Source organism: Anolis sagrei, chromosome 6 (assembly GCF_037176765.1).
Source record: "Anolis sagrei isolate rAnoSag1 chromosome 6, rAnoSag1.mat, whole genome shotgun sequence".
NCBI classification, from domain to species: Eukaryota; Metazoa; Chordata; class Lepidosauria; order Squamata; family Dactyloidae; genus Anolis; species Anolis sagrei.
The window spans coordinates 107,529,563-107,551,746 of NC_090026.1; the positions used below are offsets into that span (position 1 = coordinate 107,529,563).

Here is a 22,184-nt window from a genome sequence, read left to right on the forward strand (position 1 = left end):
ACAGCCAATTGTCTGAGGAACAGAAAGTAACAGAATGCACACATACACACACACACGTGTGTGTGTGTGTGCACACTTTGCTTAGCATAAGGAAGTGTTAACAGCCTTGTGGTGTTTGGTTTGCTGTCTGTGCCTGTTTTGAAGATTTCACCTCATTTTCTGTCCCTCTGACAACTGGATTTTGAAAAATGTGGAAACAAGAATTGATGGTGAAGTGAAGACACCTCTTCCCTATGATAACTCTTTCGGAAGTGAATTTTCCTTCCGAAAGGTAGTTTTCTCTCACTTCCTGTTCCCCGTTCTTAACTATGTCAGCTGGATGTCTGTAACTCGGGGACTGTTACAGACTGCTTACCTGAGACCAGGAATTCTTTATAATAATAGTTTCCATTACTATGGCTGCTTCCTCCAAGCAGTTTGGGAAAGTACTAACTTCTCTCTAGGATCTTCCACCAATATCACTATATGGTGCTAAACCAACACAATTGTGAAACTACCAAGAACAGACAAATGTGTATACAACATCCCACTGATAAATTAAAATGTTCATTTGCAGATAGTATCAAATGTTAACAACATGCTTCTCTGATCACATTGTAAAAAAATGCTGTAGACGCCACAACGGCATTGCAACTGGATAATTATTTTACTAGATTTTATATTACTTTATAAAAACTTGTTCATTTTCTAAACTCATTTCCTAAATTGGATGTTAAATTTTATATACTTTTCACACAAAGTAACTTTCACAGCATACTGAAAATTAACTGTTACAAGAAAAAGAAATAAAGGCACCTGATCACAAGTAAGATAAATGTGAAGTTCCTGCATTCTCAGCAAATGCCGTAGTCAGACAACTCCGAAGCCCAAAATCAGTGTGCTGTCCCAGCAGAATAGATGTGAATATTTTAAATTTGAAATATTGAAAAAATAATAATTTATAAGCATCTTAAATCACACCACACAAATTGGAAAATGCACAGGCAATTTAAAATGCCCACCCAACCATGGAAAGGTGAACCAAAATGTCTAAAACTTGTCATTAAGAGAAGCAGTTAATTTATTTAATACTCCGAGAGCAATCCATATAAGAAAGACCTATTTTTGACTGCCATGACAACAGAATTCTATCAAGCCTTTTACTTGGGCTATATGCTTGCTCTTCAAATCAGTCCTGTCCTCACTGTTTAGTTATAAATTTAGACCTTTAATATTCAGTAGAATTTGGCAGGGTATACATTTTATATAGAGAGACATCTCTTCATAAGAAACTTGCCTTTCGGTAGGTTGCACTCCAACCATCTTACCTTTCACATTCTTTTGTAGAAGACATCAAGGTGACTGCAGGCATAATAGTCTTGATGTCTTAACCATGGCTTATATCAACATTGATGCAGGCATAATAATGCAATCCAATTAATGCCAAAAACAGAAATCCACACATTAGAGGGAACAAAATAGCAAACTTACCAGCCAGTAACATGTTTTCCTTCTCTTCAACATCATCAGAACACCTGAATCCATGAATCTGCTCTTGACACATCATTATGATCTGAATTTGAACAGTGCTCTTCTCTCACTCTTCCTATTCTTTCTGAAAAAACTTCCACATTTTACTTAAGAAACATTAACATTAAAGGAAGCAAGCAGAATATTCATGAATTGTGTTATTTAGTCACAATATATGAAGTCTTCATTTTAACGACTAAGAATTTCAGAGGACAGCAACCATAAACCCATTTACTTACTTTACTCACTGATCAGCCATCTCAAACATATTCTGAAAAGTCACAATTAAAATGTAAACATTTGTTTCTACCATAACAAGATACTTATAAGATTGTTACAGGCTAAATAAATAAATGAATTTTTCATTAACTGTAAACCTATTAATTCTACTTTACTTGGAATTACCAATTGGATTTAGACTCAAACACTTCATAAAGCCAGGCTTAATGGAGTTTATCATATCACATGGAATCAAAATCAATGGTGGAGGAATTAATCCTTATTATCAAAAGTAATCTTATAAGCAGATATAAATCTTACAGTATAAAATATACAGGAAAGGGTCTTATATTACACTCCTGGGTGAATGAAATTTCAAATATGTATGCTTGAAGTCCTATATCAACCATTTAATATGCATGCTTATGCAGGGAAACTGCATGAAATCAATTATTTAAAATAATTAAAACATTTTCTTTATGGTTACCACTATGACTTCGATCAGAGCTGAGGAAAGTCCAGTCAAAATGGTCCTCCCAAGCCCCAAGTTCTTACCTAATTTTATAATTGTAATTAAAAAAAATAATCTGGGAAGGAAAAAAATCACCTGGCCCCTCACTCATTTACCTTTTCCCTAAACTTCTATGTCCTTTTGGTATCCTCCCAGATTACTTCCAAATCTTCATTAATTCCAAGGATTTATTCATAAGCCAATGTCAACTTGCAGCACAAACTATTCCTCTAAAATGTCATTGAATTAACATAACAAATCTTCTTCCTATCTTCACACCGCCAATAGTTGGTTAGAAAACTGAAATAATGATACCTCTGGAGAGGATGAGAAACTATGAAGCTGTGACATTTGTTTACACCATGGCTCACATTTCAGACTATTAATCTCCATGGTACTTGCTGTGAGCTCTTCAAGTATACGTTTATGCATACATATTTTTATCTTATAAATAACTTTTGCACTTTGAATAAATAAATATTGACAATAGCTTGGATCCTTCCAAATAACACAAAAAACACAATCCCAGATATTTGCTTGCGCAAGGTCTCCAAGACCCAAGAGATGATCCAGATCCACGTCCTTTTATCATTTTATCTTGCACTGTACTGCAATCCTTGATACATTGTGGTGCTCCACCATGAGAAGTCTTCTGTTAGATCTTGAGCAATGTTCACTGAAAAAAGACTTGTTGTTCCACTCACAGTTCTTTGTATATAAGGTAATATTTCTTGTGAGAAAGGTAATTCTGGAAGCTGAAGTTATTTGTGAAATCATTTTGCAAATTTTACCCCAAATAATTTGCAAAGTATATCTATTGCATAATATTATTAAAAATAAAACTTTGCAAAATAGTCTTAATTGCAAGAATGTTTTCTAGCATGTGAATTTTTTAACAGTCAGGATAGGAATATTTGACAGTAATTGGTTTGGAGAGGGAACACACACACTACCAATGTGCTGCTAATGTAAACCAAATCTCAATCACACACACAAAGTCATCAAATATTCCAGTTTCTGCACTCATACAGATTCCAGACTGGAAACCTATCAGCCATCTCCAACCATGCCTTTTCATTTGCGCACCATTTCTCTGATCTACTGTCATTGTCACATACATTACTGATTTGCTCCTGAGTCCTTTTCAGCCTTTGCAGTTCTGGTGTGTCAGTTACAATGCTGAAACCTCTTCCTTTGCTTTCTTCAAAGTCTCGTTTGTATTTGACCTATCAAACAGAAAAAAGATAACATTTTATGTCATCAGATAATAAATTAATAGAAAGTTATTCCTGATGAATGAATGAATTTTATTATTACGGTCACAGACCAGGGGTGTAAAACTTTAAAACATTAAAAACAGAGTGTTTTTTTAACAAAAAATAGTTAACATTAAGACCAGAAATTTACAACACTAAAATGAATGAATTTTATTAAAGTCCATAATATGGAGCCAGGCCCGTAGCCAGGATTTCATTTCGGGGGGGGGGGGGGGGGGGACCCTAAAAAATTTTCAGGGGGGGGTTTCGGGGGGGCTGAGTCTGAGTGAAAGAGGGTCTAGCCTAGCAAACCTTTTGTATCATTACCCCAATACCCCCATGCATATGGGATATATTGAGTATGGTGATCAGATCATGATATGAATAAACATAACAGTTTAAATAATGCACCAGTAAGGCCATTTCGCGAACCACCATGAGAATTTCGGGGGGGGGCTGAAGCCCCCCAAGCCCCCCCCCCCCCCGGGCTACATGCCTGTATGGAGCCGATCTTTGAAATGCATTTTTCATAATATAATGTTGTTTGGCAGCCAGAAACAACTGAAAGTAATGATAAAATACACAGCCACCAGCATCTTAGCAGCTGCATACCAATTTAAAAAAAAAAAAACAGTGCCTGATCATAGTCAGGAAGGACAGCTGAAACTTTTGTGATTACAAGTTCCTATCTTGTGCCTTTACCAAAGGCAAAAGATAGGAACTTGGATCAGCTTGCTTTCATATTCACTGGCAGACTGGCCAGAATGTCAGCGTGCCCAATGGCAAGTGCCTCTGCCCTCATAAACATTAGACAATATGTTAAAAATGTAAATGACCTTTTAGTAGATGGAAAACAAAAGCCACTAAAAGGTCATTTACATTTTTAACATATTGTTTAATTTTGGGGGAGGGTGGCAATTTTAGTAGCTTGAAAATCACATGCGCAATGGAGGACCTTACAGTGACATCAGAGGCATTTGAAGTGGCCAGCTTCTGGTCAAAGGAAATTTAGCATAATGCTAAGTTTTTAACTTTGTGGTTTTTATGCATTATAACTGTATTCCCAAATTGCTTCTGACACAATAAATAAATAGCTTTAAAATATGAGGTCCAATATTACTAGTGTATGCAACTAAAATTTATGTTGAATTACTATTTTAATAAAATAATAATTAAATCAATTTAAAAGATGCTTTATATTTAAGAATATAATAATTCTGAAAAGCATAATTCTGATTCGAGTTCTGTGAGACTGATGCATACATCATTTACTACCTCATCAGACTGAGTGATTTTATCACCCTGTGATGCTTTCCCCCCTGTCTAGGGGACAGAGGTTGACAGGTCACACAATGCTGTGTGACATCAGGTGGAGGCCCTGCTCACATCCAGGGTAAAAGTATTGCTGGGTGCCTCCACCCCAACATGGGAGGCTTCCCGTATTGTGCTTGCCTCCAAGTTGTGCTTGCTCCCTGCAAGGGTGAAGCTTTCCCAATGTGATGAGGAAAGTGTCACAGAGAGGAAACATAATGCAAGCCGACTGATTCGCCCCACTGCTCCCTCTTTCCTTACAGAACCTCAGTGTAGTGGGATGCTTTGCCTGGGCTTTCTGATGAGGTCCATAGGCCTGTCAGCTCTTTACTATCTCTCCTGGTAATCAATATTTTTAGACCTAGCCCTCCACTGTTCATATGTATTCATGAGATTCATTTTAAAGTGATAACAATTTAACTTAAAACAGTGACTGATATAAATAACCAGATTGTGTGCTCGATGTAGCTACCAGTCAAACACAATTCTATTCAAAAGTATACTATACTGTTCAATAAATACTGAACATTTTGCACAATTTAAAAGAATAGAAGTGTTTAAAGTTACTTCTGTGTACTACATAAATTTATTTTATCATATAAAGAATCTTTTTGAAAATATTTAATGAATTTGAACAGTTTGCACCCTTTCACAAACAGAAGACAATGTAGCAAAATAGGACAACTTCCCACAATAAGTCTCAACATCGCCAACTACTGTACCCAATAAACAAAAAAAGAAGGAATGGAAAAATGTATTGTATCATTAACCCAATTGGAAAGATTGCACAATGTACAGCTATTTGAAATCAAACTTCAAAAGAAACCAGGAATTGAGGGAGGATGGGAGGAGGTAGGTAAGGATGAAGAGAACAGACTGCCACTAAAAAGCATCAGAGGAACATACTTTCAGTGCTCAGAATATACATGAAGGAACATCTTAATTTTTCATTTGTAAATTGAACTCATAGTGCATTAATAGTTTTGCAGATCCCCAGACTACAGCTGGCCAAATTTCATCAATCAATCATCCTGCTTTTTCTAAACTGTTGTCATCCTCTGCTTTTATTATCTTGTTCTTTTTTGCTATTTGGATTGTGCATCTGAAAAGCACACAATAAAGTAGCCCTTTCAAAGAAAAAGTGTGACTGAAGATACCAATGATTGAACCTGGGACTTGAAATGTTCAATACATGAAGTTTTGAATGTCTCAGTAATACACTATAGTCTCTCCTGTCATGTGTTAGCATGAGTAGCATGAAGATTGACTCTAGCCCAGTTAACTGTGTGTGTGATGAATTGGCTCTTAAAAGAAAAACACACGAGACTTCAGCTTAAAGTAGAAAAGAAAAATATTGTAGTATTGGTAGCATACAAAAACAAAGTAGCAGGATTACTGTTTCCACAAAAGTAACATGAAACAATATCTTCTGAGAGATATCACTACTCAGCTGAGATAAGCAGGAATCCTTGTCCTCTTCTCATGGCTGTGTCTTCGCAGGACATCTGCAGCATAGTCCCCGGCTTACACAAAGCAGAACGGCACAGAGGCATAGATGCACAATAGCATAAACGCACAATGGCAAATGGCTAAACACACAGTAGCTATCTTTATACACATGAAAATAACACTCTCAATTAACTCTTCAATTAACTGAAACAGCTGTAGCACAAACAGCCTTGAACCTTACAGCAACTTAAAGTTATAGCACAAACAACATTGATCCTTACAATAACTTAGATAAAGTACGTTGCAACCTCTTAGTAGCAACATCTCCTACCCAATGTTTTTACACCTTAGTGTTCCTCGTCTTCCTTTCACCACGTCATTTGAAGTCGTCTATGTCTTGTCCTAAGCTCATTATTAAGCCAATAATGTTAAATGGCCTTTAAAATGTAATCAGAATTTGATTCCAAATACAATTGGCTATACATTCTGCAATCATATAAAATCCCATTTCAACCTTCCTTTATACATAGCAGGGAGGAAAATAAACAAAAGAAATGTGATCAATACTATACAAATTGATTGTATTTTTAAAAACCAAGAATGGTCACAGTAATTACACAGGATGTAATGATGCAGTTGCACCAAGCTGATCAAGAGATGGCTGCTTCTGTGTCATGTAGCTAACTGGGCAGTTGTCCTGCAAATGCTTCCATGGCCATCTGCAATGATTTTTCTGACACATGCACTCATATGTGTGTATTATGTTCTTAACTCTGCAAGAAGGACTATCAGATTTAAAATGTAGCAGTTAAATAAGTGTACACTAAAAGAGCCGCATCTAGAAACAATAGAACCAAAAAAGTCAATAGCACAACATTTCCCTTAACTAGCTTTATCTGCAAAACAACAGAACTAAAGAAAAGGAAGAAGGACAAAAGTAGGCCAATTGAAATTTTATTGCTGTTTTTGTGTACCTTCGAGTCATTTCTGACTTATGGTGACACTATCAAAAGATTTTCTTGGCAGAATTAGTTCAGAGTTGGATTCTCCTTGCCTTCTTCTGAGCCCAAGAAAGTAGGTTTCCATTGCTGGGTGGAGATTTGATACCGGATCTTCCATTGGTGTAGTCCACTATTCAAACCACTATATCATAATGGCTCTCAAAATTGTAATAGCCTTCTAATAACCTAAAAGGACCAGGTACCATCTGATCTTAGAAGGTCAACAGAATCACCCCTGGTTAGTGCTTGGATGGGAGTCTGCCAATTAAAAGCAAGTGTTGTGAGCTATATTTCAGAGAAGGGAACTAACAAAATCACATTGAGTATTCCTTGTTTCAGAAAACCCTATGAAATTTATGAACTTGCCATAAGTTGATGCGCATATACACACACTAACCTACCATTTTGCATCTAGCTTTCCCCCACAGCCTCTAATACTTATGCTACTTGGTTTTTATTGATTGTACTCACACAGTAGCAAAAAAATGAAGTTGATCCCAGAAGCTCAAGTTTTAATTACCCCATTTTAAACTGTAATTCAAACTTATCATATTTTCCATATAGTCTCAGGCACAACAAATAACCACAGTTAGCTGAAAACAGAAGTAAACATTTCCATCTCCTCTTTGCAGCTGCCTTTGAAGTGCGGAAACAATCCCATTGGGCATTTAAAACGTGCATGTTGTTAGAAAACAGCTTAGCATCACACCAAACTGAGTCATTAAGATTTAAGGGGGAGATGCATTCAAGTTTGCCTGCCAATATGCACCCTTGTATATCCATATATATTATTATAATCATTGTTGCTTCAACTGCTGTTCCATCATATGTTGCAGGATTAACAGAACTGACCTAAGCACGTTTACTTGCTTCCTTCCAAGTATGCTTAGGACTGCAAACTAAGGTGACTCATAAAACCAATGGGGCCCAAGGTATTAAACTATGCAAAGATTAGAATAAACCTTTGTTTTAATGTAGCTTCAACCTTTCCTACTATAGAGTCACTTTCAAGAGTAACAAAGGGGTAATTTTTTTGCAAATAACTGAATAGAAGGGGAAAGCATGGCTATAATGAAATACATAAACAGATATACATAAAAAGAATGCATGCATGTTTATACAATTTTTTCCTAGGTAAACATGCACATACACATGGTACAAATGCAATTTTTGAAAAGGAAAGGTTTTTACAATCAGAAACATAAAGCTTTTCATAATTAAAAGGCAATAATGAGGAAATAATATATTATTATGGAAAAGTTCCGGATTTCAAACATCCCATTTTTAACTCATTCAACTGATATTCTGGACAATCTGTGTACAAACAGCTTGGCTTTTATCAGTTGTCCATTTCTGTTCTCACTAACCTCTATGGATGCAGAACAACACACTTGGCACTATATTTAGGCCAGGTGGTATCACTTTCTATCAACCATCTGTTCTTAGTTTGCTCTAGTTAAAAGTAGCAGTACCATATGACACAGAAATTGTTTATATTACTATTATTGCTATTGCTATTAGTATGATCACAATCACAAAATAAAACAAAAGAGGGATAGTTTAATATATGAGAGAGTTGTGGGTTATAAAACAGAAGATGATCTACTATATAGAGAGGCTGACCACCTGATCTGGAATTTCAAAATAAAATATACTCTGAAATCCAAAATTGGCTGGGATAGTGACAACCCCCCCCCCCTTTTTTTTTCTTTTTTTTTAGCTTGCCAATTTTCACATGGATCCCAGAAAAAGTCCCCAGTCTTTCAAGCTGTCCTTGTTACTTGTTGGACTTACTAGGGTTATATAGAAAATATGGTTACTTGTTGGACTTACTAGGGTTATATAGAAAATAAGATTTTTTGAAAATACTAAGAATGAATATATTTTAATAAAACTGACATGGATTATAGCATGGGTATTACATTATTTTTCTGCATAATCACCATTCAGTTCAATACATGTTGTTATCCGTGGGACGGGTTTTTGATGCCTGTGTCCTAGAAGTTTCCCTCCACCTTTTTCAGCAAGTTCGTCACATTGATTTTCACCTCCTTCTCATCGGAAAAGTGTTTTCCACCCATATGTTTCTTCATTTTAGTGAAAAGATGATAGCCACTTGGTGCAAGATCAGAGCTGTGAGAGGGGTGACTTAAAACATCACAACTAAATGAAGTCAACAACTTTTGTGCTGCATGAGCGGTGTTCATTGTTATGAAAGAGACAGACTCCTGCCGTCAGCATCCCACAACGTTTGTTTTGGATGGCTCTGTGAAGTTTCTTCATGGTCTCACAATATATTCCATATCCATTTTGTCACATGCTGTCTTGACATTACATCATCTCCATAAACTGAAACAATTTCACGATGAATTGCAGCAGCATTCATGCCCTTAGCATTTAGGTAGTGTATTACAACATGAACTTCATCCTTGGAGGGAAATGGAATGAGGACGCTCATCAATAACCTTCACCACAATGCCAGCCAACGAGCTACTAATGACTGGCACTGCTTCACTTCCACTGGCTTCCCTCTACAAGGCAGTGACACCAACTTCCCCCGCAAGAGCTATGTGCCTTGTAACTTTACTTTCCGAATAACCTTCATATCACTGTTAACCTTGCAATTCCTATATCAAGGGGCGGCTCAACCCATTACACAAAGTAAGCATTTGCAGTATAGTTGATTTTGCCCAGGGGTGTTCTTGAGGCGCTCTTGGGGGAAAATAGACCTTGACATATGCGAGTTGTAGTTACTGAGATGTATAGTTCACCTAAAATCAAAGAGCATTCTGAACTCCACCAATGATGGAATTGAACCAAATATGGCACACAGAACTCCCACAATGAACAGAAAATATATATCAGTGATTGGTTGGGGGGGGGGGGGGCAAAATACTGTTTGCTTACCGTGGAAAATTACCTAGGGCTGCCTCTGCCTATATCATACTGTAACCATTAGCAAATATAAATAATAACTATTTATATTTGCAATTATTTTAATCGTCTAAAACACTGCAATTCCCCATCCCCAAAGAACTAACAGAAAGACGGTTTTTCTAAAATTAAAGGTTTAACTGGATTTTAGGTAAGACACAGCTGAGAAATATGAAAAATTGTTGGCTCTTTTAATATAGTCTCTCATTTAACTAATTCATAACAATGAATTACTAAATTCTGGAATAATGTTAATGCTGACATTCAAATAATTAAGTTAAAAATTAATTATACAGTAGGTCTATCAAATCTGCAAGATTAGTTCCAGAACTTGCTGCGGATACAATAAAATGTGGATGATCATTCCCCCCTATTATTAAATGGTGATGATGTGCATTGATCTGTTCCACTGTGTCAAAATTCATGTCGCTATCGATTACTATATGGGGTCTGACGATCTGCAGATGCTATAAAAAACTGATCCAGATACTATAGATTTGGAGGGCTCACTATATTGCTACTTTATGTTGGAAACTTTCTAACTTCATTGATAACAAAGTTGTTTTTAATTACAGTCATTTTTCTTCTTTTGCATGTTTCACACTTGCAGCGTTGATTGTTTGAAATGCTGCCCCTACATAACTCCCAAAGTTGGAGCATGATGGACCCATCCTCGTGTGATTAAAGGGGTTTTCCTATGTGTTTGTTTTGCAAGGTAACTCCGTTTCTTTGCCTAAGCAAAACAGACACTTGCAACATGCTGGAAAACAAGCAGTTGGCTCTGCATGCTACTTCACTCATCCCTTGGATCCATCTCAGTTTTCTCTTTCTATGCTTTGTCAATGTCTGTTTCACCCAGGCAAAAAAAGGAAGAACCAGGGAAACGGGAACATGTGGCACACATGAAGAGGAGGAACCAAACCCAATGGGTAAGTGATGTTGTGAGTGTGTCCAAGGTAGATTCCACTTCTCCTTCCTGATTGCTATATGTTTCTGCTCCCCCTGGTATCGCCCCTTCTTTGCCCAAGTGAAACAGAGACTTGCAGCACACAGGTAAGAGAAAAAGGAACTGAGCGGAACAGGGTAAGTGAAGGGGAATAGGGAGCCAGCTCCTCCTCTTTTTCCTCCTTGGATCACTGGAGGACCTAAAAAAAATCCTAGAAAGGTATTATTTCTAGGAATCCCTAGGGCTCCAGTGCAAATCTTTGATCAACTTCTAAAAGTTAACCCCAGAGTCATATGAGCAGACTTTGGTGCATCAATTAATGCTGTTTGAGAACAATTTAACTGTTACTGCTGAATGGTATGGGATCCTGGCATTTGTCATTAGTGAGGCACCAGCATTCTTCGGCAAAGAAATCTAAAACTACAACTCCCATGATTCCATAGTATTGAGCCATAGCAGTTAAAGTGGTGCCACATTGTTTTAAATCTATAGTGTAGATGCACCCCTAGAAAGATCTCAAGAAAGAACATTTAAAGAACCAAATCTACAAAAGTCAAACTTGCAAATGTAGAAAGACAACTGTAAGGAACTAGGGAATTCAGAGTTAATGTTAATTTAATCCATACATTTTCCCAAAGAAGTGGATAAATCAAGAAAGATAATGGTATCAGGTGGGCAAATGGCTTTCCATTCCACAACAGATGAATTTAATCTGAAACTTAGTAGAAACCCAATGCAAAAATATGCCCTATATTTCGACATTTCATCCACACCTGAAACCTGTCAGAATTTGAAAGGAAGAAAACTCTGTCAATGCGTTTGTCTAATTAACTAGTAAAGGAACTGGTGAAAAATTATGGAACGAATCCTCCTAAAATATGCACTCTACTAAAAAGTTGCTTATTTCCTCCATAGCTATTTTCCTTAGACTATATTTTTATCTTTTTACCACATGTTTAAAAGATGAAACAGAAAAACATGCATCTTGTTCGCAAATGTTTAAAAGAAATTGCAGCAACCACTTAAAGTTTACACATGTATTTGAGCTGCGTTGATCACAGCAGCAACACCATCTAAAGTAAAGATCTGCAATAGAATGCTCTGCATTTCAAAAGCAACTAAACAAGACAGAACAAAAATCAATAGTTTTTTAAAATCAAGTGTTTTGCAATCAGTTCCAATTAACCTTCAATGTGCACCACGGAGTTACTTTACTTGACATGTTCCTTTGTCATTATGAACCATGCTTCGGATCCATTAAGCAATACATAATTAGGAAGTCACACCAAAAATCAATGCATGTCATTCAATATTAATGATATTCAACTGTCCTGGTGTTTTTCCCCTTATCTGAAGGATTCTGCAGAATGTGTTTATACTCCTCACAAAGCAGTATGAATAATCTTTGCTCAAAATTATGCACTTTAAAAAAGACCTTAAATGTACACCATATTTACAAAATACACAATCATGCTCTCTCTAACCAAATTTAAAACAGGCAGCTATACAAGCAATAGTTTAAAAAAAATAAAAACAATAATGACAACATCTGTTGTTAAATGAAAATAAGACTGAAGAGACTCCTGTTGCTCAGAAAGCTTAATCAAACAGGAAACAAATGACCAAAAATTCTGAAAATTATGTTATTTAACTAAAGTGGTTATTTACTTAAGTGTATCAATGAACTTTAGGATAACAGATGGCTTCCATGTTAGAGGTGCAGTGAATCCACTCTCTGAATTTTATTCCAACCCTCAGAAAAGCTATCTAAGGGGCTGAAACTATTTTGGGGAGAAGTATAGGATCTTTGGTAACTTGAAAAGTGTGCAGGAAATGGTGGGTTAATCTATGGCACCCTCACACTGAAGCCACTATTTTTTCCTGCATCTGTTTTTGCCATCTAACAAGCAATACTACTTCATACAACAACCTAACTTCTATAGTTTGTCCCAATGAAAGAAAACAGATTGAATTAATGACAAGATTCATAAATGTTGGTTTCCCCTTCAATTGAGTCAACAGTCCTATTTTAACTGGAAATACTCAACAGGATTCTGGTCAATCTCTTTATCAGTTTAGAGTAATTCCTTCGATTTGATATGCTAGGTTTAAAAGTTACCCTCATGCCTTGTGAAACATTATTAACAAAAAACTGTCAGTCTTCACTGTTATACTCAATTTTCCTTCTGAAAACTAGAAGAATATCTGGCTACACAGGTTGCCATGAAGTATTTGCTTCTACTAGTGTCAGGAGGCATTATATATTCTATCAACTTTCAAACTCCTTCAAAGGAACAGCTAGAAATTAATGCAGTGAATTTTGAAAGACAACTGGAATTGAAGATGAGCATATATTCTCCCTGGAACTGGGCCATTCCTTATTAATAGAGAAAGTGATCACTGGACAAGGGGCTACACCAAAGGAATAACAAAACCAGTGTCTAAGGTTCTGGTGCTTAAAATTTGTCAAGAAATTCTAGACACTGCAAGGTGGGCCACTGCTCTATGACTATGTGACTTCAAGTTGCCTGTCAAGTTACGATGACCACATGAATTCCATAGGACTTTATTTGTCAAGCAATATTCAGAGGAGATTTTGCAGTTATGCCCTCTATAGCCGAGAGCACCTGGTATTTGCTCGTGGTCTCCTATTCAAGTACTGAACAGAGTTGATCCTACATTGATTACAAAATTAGATATGATCTGGTGTCTTTAGAATATTTAGGCCCTCTCACAGCTTGGAGTAAATCAAATATATAAAATAGAATGTCTTGGCTAATGAAGCATCGCTAAAGGATAATCATACGTGCTAAAACTGCCAATGGGGACTGTCTTCAAGGACAAAGGCAAGTAGCAAAGGTGCAATGAGCTACACCATTTCCATATTCTCAGATAATATTCTGTTTTCTAGGTACTACTACAAGGCCCAATTTTTTTACAGAGGGACAGGTTCTAAAGAGCTGGACCAAGCCCTGTTGACCACTTGTTCTTATTAATGTTATAAAGGATACAAGGAGCTTTCATTTGAGCCATGTTTATTTATTTATTTATTTACTGTATTTCTATACCGCCTTTGTCTGCCAATTGGCGACTCAAGGCGGTTTCCAACAAATCAGTAATATAAAAACATAATACAGATTAAAACATTAAACAATATAAAACACCACAAAAGCAATAAAAACAACATCATTAGCGTCTCATTATTATCAAGCATTGTTCAGTTCCATTGTCAAATCGTTCGATTTCTTATATTAGCTACTCTGCATTTGTAAACGCTTGCTTGTAGCATGTTTTAACTTGCCTCTGAAATGTTAAGAGGGAGGGAGGGTGTTCCATAGCAGAGGGACCTCCACGTAGAAGGCCCTTCTCTCATCCCCGCCAAACGTACTTGAGACAAAGGCGGGACCGAGAGCAGGGCCTCCCCAGATGATCTTAGAGTCCTCGATGGTTCTCACATATGCGCACCCTCTGTTCCTGCCTCAACATCCACACTTTCATTTGAGCACATGAAAGACTCACAATAACATGAAGCTATGTGTAGTCATGAACCCTGACTGAGTAGGGTTCATGACTTCATAGCAATTCCTTTTACACATCCATAAATGCATAGGATAAAGAGGGCCTGCATCAATAGTTTCAACACCTTAGATAGTTTTTAATGCAGAGTGATAAACAATGAGTGTTGTTTGAATCAGCTCTTGTGTTAATAATAAGAATACTAGAAATAATAAGAATACCACAAAAATAATTCAAGGATTACCTGACTTTGCAATTCACTTTGCTGTTTCAGCCGAAGGTTTTCAGGTGTGTCTGCCACTGTAGTAAATGACTGTTTTGGGTAGTGTCTGGAACAAAATATAATGTAATAGAAAGGAATTGTTAACTGGTCTGTGTGTTATAAAATTCATTTCAATCCCTTTGAAGATGCTGTACAACATTTATTATAAAAACATTATTGAAAACACTAGTGTTCCTTGTTCATTCACAGACACATAGCCAGGATCCTAACCAGGTACACTGAGTGAAGGAAACTAGTGAGAGCAATGTGAGAGTTTCAATGTCAGGATGTCCGTACCAGCTTGGGTCTAGCTGCTTCAACCCTCTGTGACATGATATGAAGAGGGGGAGGTTGGGAAGATGGATGAGAACATACTATAGAAAAGACCATCTGGTCTTGGGAGGAAACCGAAACTGTAGGATGGTCACTGTGGGAATAGAATGTGCCCAGTAGAAGGGGATGGGATTGGGGGAATGATATGCACAGGATGTTTGGCAGGAAACTTTCAGAACTGTCTTTCTTATGGTTGTGGCAAGACAAAATAAATCTGTTTCCAAAGACTGTTCTTTGTGAGCCTGCTTTTATTCCAAGAACTTCCAGAATCTGTCATTCAAGGTTCAAGCAATTCCTTGCATGAGTGGAAGATCAGCAGCAGTAATGAACTCTGACCAGTGAACGTAGCTTCCCACTGTCCACAAACAGATGGCCACCCAGCACATGCTTCTGGCCAACTATTCCTGACATCCAGAGTTTCTGGTAGGCAAGGCACTATGGGAGAGATAGCTTGGAAAATCACCTACACAATCTAATTTCTCAAAATACCAATCATACAAAATCTTGGCCCTGATTCTCTTTTTTTTCTTTACAATCATTTTTTTCCATTGGACAGAAAGTGAATTGTATATCTGCAAATGGGAAACACACAAGTTTATTTATAGAATTTATATCTCTTTCTCCCAGAACCAGTGCTCAAGAATGTTAACAGCATGACCAAAGAACACATATAAATAAAAAAAATAACAAAGTATATATTAAACCCCATTAAATTATAATATTGAATCCAGTTGAATTAAACAGAATTTGAAAAGTGTGTCTTTCTTTTTAATCGCAGCACCCATCTATTACCAACTACTGCCTAAGCAGCCAGTCAGCTGCCAAACTAAATAAAATCTTTCTCTGAAAATGAAAGCAGAACAAGAATCTGCCTTGGAAAGGGATTCCACAGCTTGAGACCAGACATCATCGCTCTTCTCTTGCATCCCTACTCTGTGTGCCTCTAAGGAGAGTGGGATGTAGAAAACAGCTTCCACCAAAGATCTCAAAGAAACATGTTTTGGAGAATGTGGTCCTTAAGATAGCTTGGATCCAAGCTGTAAAACTAGCACTTTAAATTGTGCCTAGCAACATGTAATCATGTATTCTCTGTAACCAGTTCTAATCAACAGTAGACTAGTCCATTGGATCAGTTACAGTTTCTGAACAGTTTCCAAAACAGTTACATGTAGAGCCATAGTTTTCAACTTTTGGTCCTCCAGTTGTTTTGGACTTCAACTCCAAGAAATCCCAGCCATCTTGCTAGCTGTTAGGAATTGTGGGAGTTAAGTCCAAAACACCTGGAGGACCAAATGTTGGAAACCACTGATGTAGATGCAATGTAGGCATAAATCACAGTAGGCAAATCTACAGAACGGGGTAACTGGCATACTAGCATTAATTTAGTGAATGCTTTACCAGCCATTGTAGAAATCTCAGAATCCAGGTTTGGGGTTGAATCCAGGAGCACATCTATGATCCTAGGTCTTCACAGAGATATATAATCTCATCCAGCACAGCTGCTATCCATCTCGGTCTTTTCCATAATACGTTTCAATTTATTCACTATCATATAGTCCATCACTGACATCAGATATAGATTTAGAACTATAACAGCTTCCTTGGATTTTGAAGGAAATGAGGAAAAGAATGTACTGTGATCAGCAGGCATACTGATGATACCAAATTACCGAAAAGCAGTCTGAAAGGATGTGCTAAATCCATGTCTCAAGAGATCTAGTAAAACCAACAGGGACTCATCTCATGTCCAGAGCTGAGCAGGGAACTAAAACTCCATCAATAACCATACCTGATAACAGATTGGGGGGATTGTGTGTTTTAAAATGCATTTTTATTGTATTTGTTGTATTTTAATTATTTTTGTAACCTAACACACACAATACTTGGATTTTTTTTTTAATTTTGTAATTGCTTTGTTTTAAATTGATCAAAGTGAGTTACTGTTAGCTGCCTGGAGTCTCCTCAGGGAGGAAGGTGAGGTATAAATAAAATAAATAGTCTAGATATGTCATTCTTTTTAAAACATTCCTTCAAACCTCTTTGTGAATCTCAAGCATTTTGTTATTGTCCATATTTATCTGGCTGAATGTTGAAATGATATAGGGACATATACCCCAGTTAAGGAAAAACTCCTCTTTTTTAGGATGGTGTTACCAAATAGCCAGAGCTTTGGTACGGACACCTCTGTCTTCATACTGGTTGCACAATTCTGGGAGATCTAATGGAGCAAAGCTCCAGTTAAACAAACAGATTCAGATCTGACACAGATCACTTCAGATGACACAAGAATTATGCTATGAATTTTTTTAAGGGTATCCCCCCTCCCCCCACTGATATCTGGTTGGTTTACAACAAGCCTGGTGAGGATTCGTTACTCCAAGTATAAAACTACATGTTAATACTGAACTATGGAAAGTTTGAGTAGATCTTCCAACATAGGGATACCTTTTTCCATGTGAGTTTGCTACTACCTCTCCCTGGTACATCAAATATCTCTGGCCTTCTTCAGGTTCTAACCATCAACCCTGGCACCACCTCTGTGGACTTTATCATATGGGAAGGGAAGCAGGGGAAAGTGTTCCTCTGTTCTCTCCAGGCAGGGTCCATCTCCGGGGATGGCCATCCATTCCACAACCTTTCCACATCTCCTTTTCACTTTCCCTTGCTTCCGCCTGCTTTCCAGAAGCAGGACTCCTGACAAGGGAGACTTCTCTCCCTTGTAGCATGCTGGCCAAACAGAGTATCACAGACAGCCGCCAGAAGTGGCCATGCATTATGAAACATCCGTGGGATACCATTTCACCAGTGTGTGAAAATGGAGATAACATGAGGGCAAACATCAATGTGATGAGGTCCTGTACCAGTCTTCTTGTTGTTTACTGCCTAGAAACTGACTCCACTAGTTCCTAATTTCACGAACTACAGTTTAACCATAGAATTTTGCCCTTAGGTCTACATTTTGGCATAACAATAAATCACTTTTAACTGCCCTGAGTCTCAGCTTGCCTTCCAGGCTTGGTCTGGAATTGATTTAATAAAGATGTACATTCCTATCCTTAATTTCCTCATAATCCATTTCATTATGCATGGTAGAATTCAGTTTATGAGGGCCTCCTTTACACCAGAAACCCTGGTGTTCTCCAGATGTTTTGGATTACAACTCCCATAATTTCTGACTGTTCAGAATACCAGCTGAGGTTTACGGAAGTTTTAGTGTAAAACATCTGGAGGAAACCAGATTACCTACACCACATCTGCAATATTGCAGAGATAAATCGTGTGAGTGAAATAATGCAATATGTTTGCACTTGGGATGTTATTCAAGCAAGGAAGATGCAGTTGGATAAATATCATGATTGATTAACTAATCAATTAAATCTATATATGAATAAATGAATACTCCTGAAGATAAAAGCATAATTGACTTTTTTTTTCAGATGATGAATGTACATGTGGCAGTTGGCAACTTTTTAGATGAAGCAGCCCTGCTTCTTTCTCCTTACATTCCAAATGCACACTTGCAAACCAAAGAACGTATCTTCCATAACACTACCATTACCAAATTTTCAAGTTTTTAGTATTAGTATTTTTCAAGTTTTTGCATTTCAAATAATTTTAAAAAAATTAAAAAATACCACCTGATTATTTATTTTGGCCAAATCATGTCAAACACTGCAATTCTAGTGTGCCCAGTTTGTTCGATCTGAAGAGTTAATCACTAAGGCTAGTCTGTTGAAGTGGCTCAGACAATGCTGTTTGAATGTTGGACTTTGAATGAACAAAAGACAATGAATATTGTGTATGAATTCACAAAAAAGGTGAGACAGCAAAATTGAAGCTGGAGAGATGCAAAGATGAAAGCACAATAGTCTTGCTCTTAACACCAGTGTTTATTATTTACATTGGTGATGCTTTATCAATAAGGAAGGAAGTCTACAAGATAACCTAGAATTTTCTTGTTTCACTAATAATTTTTGTCACATGGAATAACAAATGTGGCCCAGAAAAAATCTCTAGCAACTAACCTTGAGAAAAAGAGAGTTCACAAAGTTTAAATCTTGATTTCAAGCCTTATTTTGCATGTAAACGATGATACTATAGAGCCTTACTAAAAGGTTCCACTGTCATACCACCTCCCCAAAGGTCAACCCATTAGTGTTAATTGTGTTGCCATATTGTCTTACATAACTGGAAAATGTATTCAAAAAGGATAAAACATAAGAACAATCTACTTGGTGCCTCTTACTGCACCTCAGACATTGCACTCCTTTAATACATTATTATCTGAATGCAATTTTAAAGATTCTTAGTCATGCTATTGTCATGCACATTTACAAGATTACAAACTCACCACTCCATTTCTCTCACATCTTATCATCTGGGTTTTTCATATTATAACAGTAACAAAATAGTTTACCTGTACTGCTGATTGCAGTGGCAAAAATGCGGCTAGGAATTTATTTGTAAGCCTAATCAGAGTCTTAAACCTTGGTCAGAAAGAAAAGAACCTCAATTTGCTAATGTAACGCTATGTGACATTTAGGTGTCACGCCTTTTCTTTTCCTTTCACTCTTCTAGCTTTTCTAATTAGTTGGTGCATATTTGTTGCTACGCAAACAAATACAATCTTCCCTGATTAACAGAAGAGCAATAGAGTCGGTAGAGCATTATAAGAAATGTCTTGGTTTGTAATCTCTTCTGTTCACTGGAGGGAAAGGAAGAGATGGCAAGAGAAGGCTAAGAAACCTAGAAATCTATGGGTAGGAACACTGGATCTAACACAGGAGACTTACTTCGCCTGCACTTCCTTGAAGTAAACACAGTGTTGGCAGTTCTCATACTGTTCATTTCTCTTTCCCAAATTTATCCCTTATTTTTTCTATTGTACAATTGAAAGTGGTATATGCCAGGGTGGTCAAGATTGATCGCCCAGATATTATCAGACACCCATCAGCAAACCAGTGGTGAGGAATGCCAGGAGATGCAGCCCCACAATATCCAGAGATCCACATCATGGATTTTAAAGTACAGTATTTTAGATTTCAGATTTCTGGATAAGCGATGCTCATCCTGTACCGCTCTCACTTGTGAAGGAGAAATGCTTCTGTTTAAATCACCAACATCATGTATAACATGTAAAGCCACATGTAAAGTATTTGGAAGTGGACATGGGCAATCATGAGAAACAAGTCAACAATAACCTAAACTTTGCAACAAAGAAACTTGTATAGTTTTCATTTTGCTTGATGCCAGACATGAAGCTCTCTTCAAAGTTTGCCATTCTCTTTGAAGTTCAACTTGAAATACAGCTCTCTGCTGAATGCTCTGCTCTTTGAAACTCACATTCAGAATACATAAGAGAAAACTTGTAGACATAACTTTCCTCACAGAAAAAAATCTACAGAGATTACAGCGTACAGAATAGTAGAAGACTAGAAGGAAAGCTTCATCAGCAAGGTCAGAAGTAGTGAGAGGATGGCCACAGGAGACCTTTGCAGCTTTGACCTGTATATGGTCCTGACTCCCAGTGGCATTTTATGGGATGCGTCACCCACTCTTTTTTAAAACCTCTTTCTGCACAAATATAGCAAAATGTATTTAAAATTGTTCATCACTTGTGTATGTCACCAACAAAACTTGCATGCATAGACAGATGTCTTATCCATGTGCTGGAGAGACTATGGCAGATCCTCAAATTGTGTTAATCCAGCTCTTGCCCGTGCAGGAATCAACTGGCATAATAATAATAATAATAATAATAATAATAATAATAATAATCTTTATTTATACCCCACTCCATCTCCCCCAGGGGGACTCGGTGTGGTTTACATGAGGCCATGCCCACCAGTGCAGTACATACATTATAATAAAAACACATAAAAATACCAGAAATAAAATACATGAAATGCAAAGAAATAAAATAAACGACACAGACAATATAAAACAAGCAATTAAAAACAAAAAAAATCACTGGGCAGGGCCACATTCAGAGCTAAAATTTTAAAAACACTGGGAGATAGGACAATATAAATTATCAGGATGAGGATCTGAGAATGAGGGAGGATTCAATTGCACAAACCATAAATAGAGTACTTCTAAGGACATTTAGTGCAAAATTTGGCCAGGGAGTTTCTTACATTCAATCACTGAAGGCACATTGGAATAGCCAGGTTTTCAGATTCCTCCTGAAGATTGCTAGCGTGGGGGCTTGCCTAATATCTCTGGGGAGTGAGTTCCAGAGCCGGGGGGCCACCACAGAGAAAGCCCTCTCTCTCGTCCCCGCAAGTCACACTTGAGTTGCGGGCAGGAGCGAAAGAAGAGCCTCTCCGGAAGATCAAAGAGATGTATCTAAGGCATACATCCTTAGGCGATAGCAATCTTAAGGGATCCTGAGGACATACATATCTATGTTGTCACTAGGAACTTCATCACACAGAGGTGGCAAACTGGGATATAAACAGGAAGATATTTAATTATGATGTTATGCACAACGTGTTGCCAGTCTGCCACCACCCCACGACAAACCTGCCCCCTGTTATTTATGGGAATACTCATCAATAGCTCCTGTTCATGTCATGATCCACTCACTTTTAATCTGGGTCTGCTTCTGTGCTGGCATGCCAAGCACAAAAAAATGTCAGGGGGTGAGATTCTCCCACTCTCCCTTGCACTAATTCATCATATACAGTTTGTTAAAATTGTGTAATTGCTTTTACAATATTATTTTTTTAATGACGCACAGAACTGCAAGAGAGCGGAATTGTGCTTCTCACTGTAAGTATGGCCACAGGCCTTCAGACTGCTGAAGCACTACCACTGTGTGATAAATTGAAATGTAAGATAAAATGGATCACCATCCCAGTTAGTGCCTCTTAGATCACTTTAAAAGTTTGAAGCACAGCTCTCTGATCACTAGTCATTTCAGATTACGAGTTCC

General features: G+C 37.3%; 1 protein-coding gene across 2 annotated transcripts in view; it reads right to left on the reverse strand.

Moving 5' to 3' along the window:
* NEBL (nebulette) overlaps positions 1 to 22,184 on the reverse strand; it is a 152,716-nt gene that overhangs the window by 78,833 nt on the left and 51,699 nt on the right. For both annotated transcript variants that reach the window (XM_060782371.2, XM_060782369.2), the window contains exons 3-4: positions 14,897 to 14,981; positions 3,358 to 3,465 (exon numbers count right to left, since the gene is read on the reverse strand). In XM_060782371.2, coding sequence (XP_060638354.1) covers positions 3,358 to 3,465; positions 14,897 to 14,981 — 193 coding nt within the window. The remainder of the gene's footprint in view (positions 1 to 3,357; positions 3,466 to 14,896; positions 14,982 to 22,184) is intronic.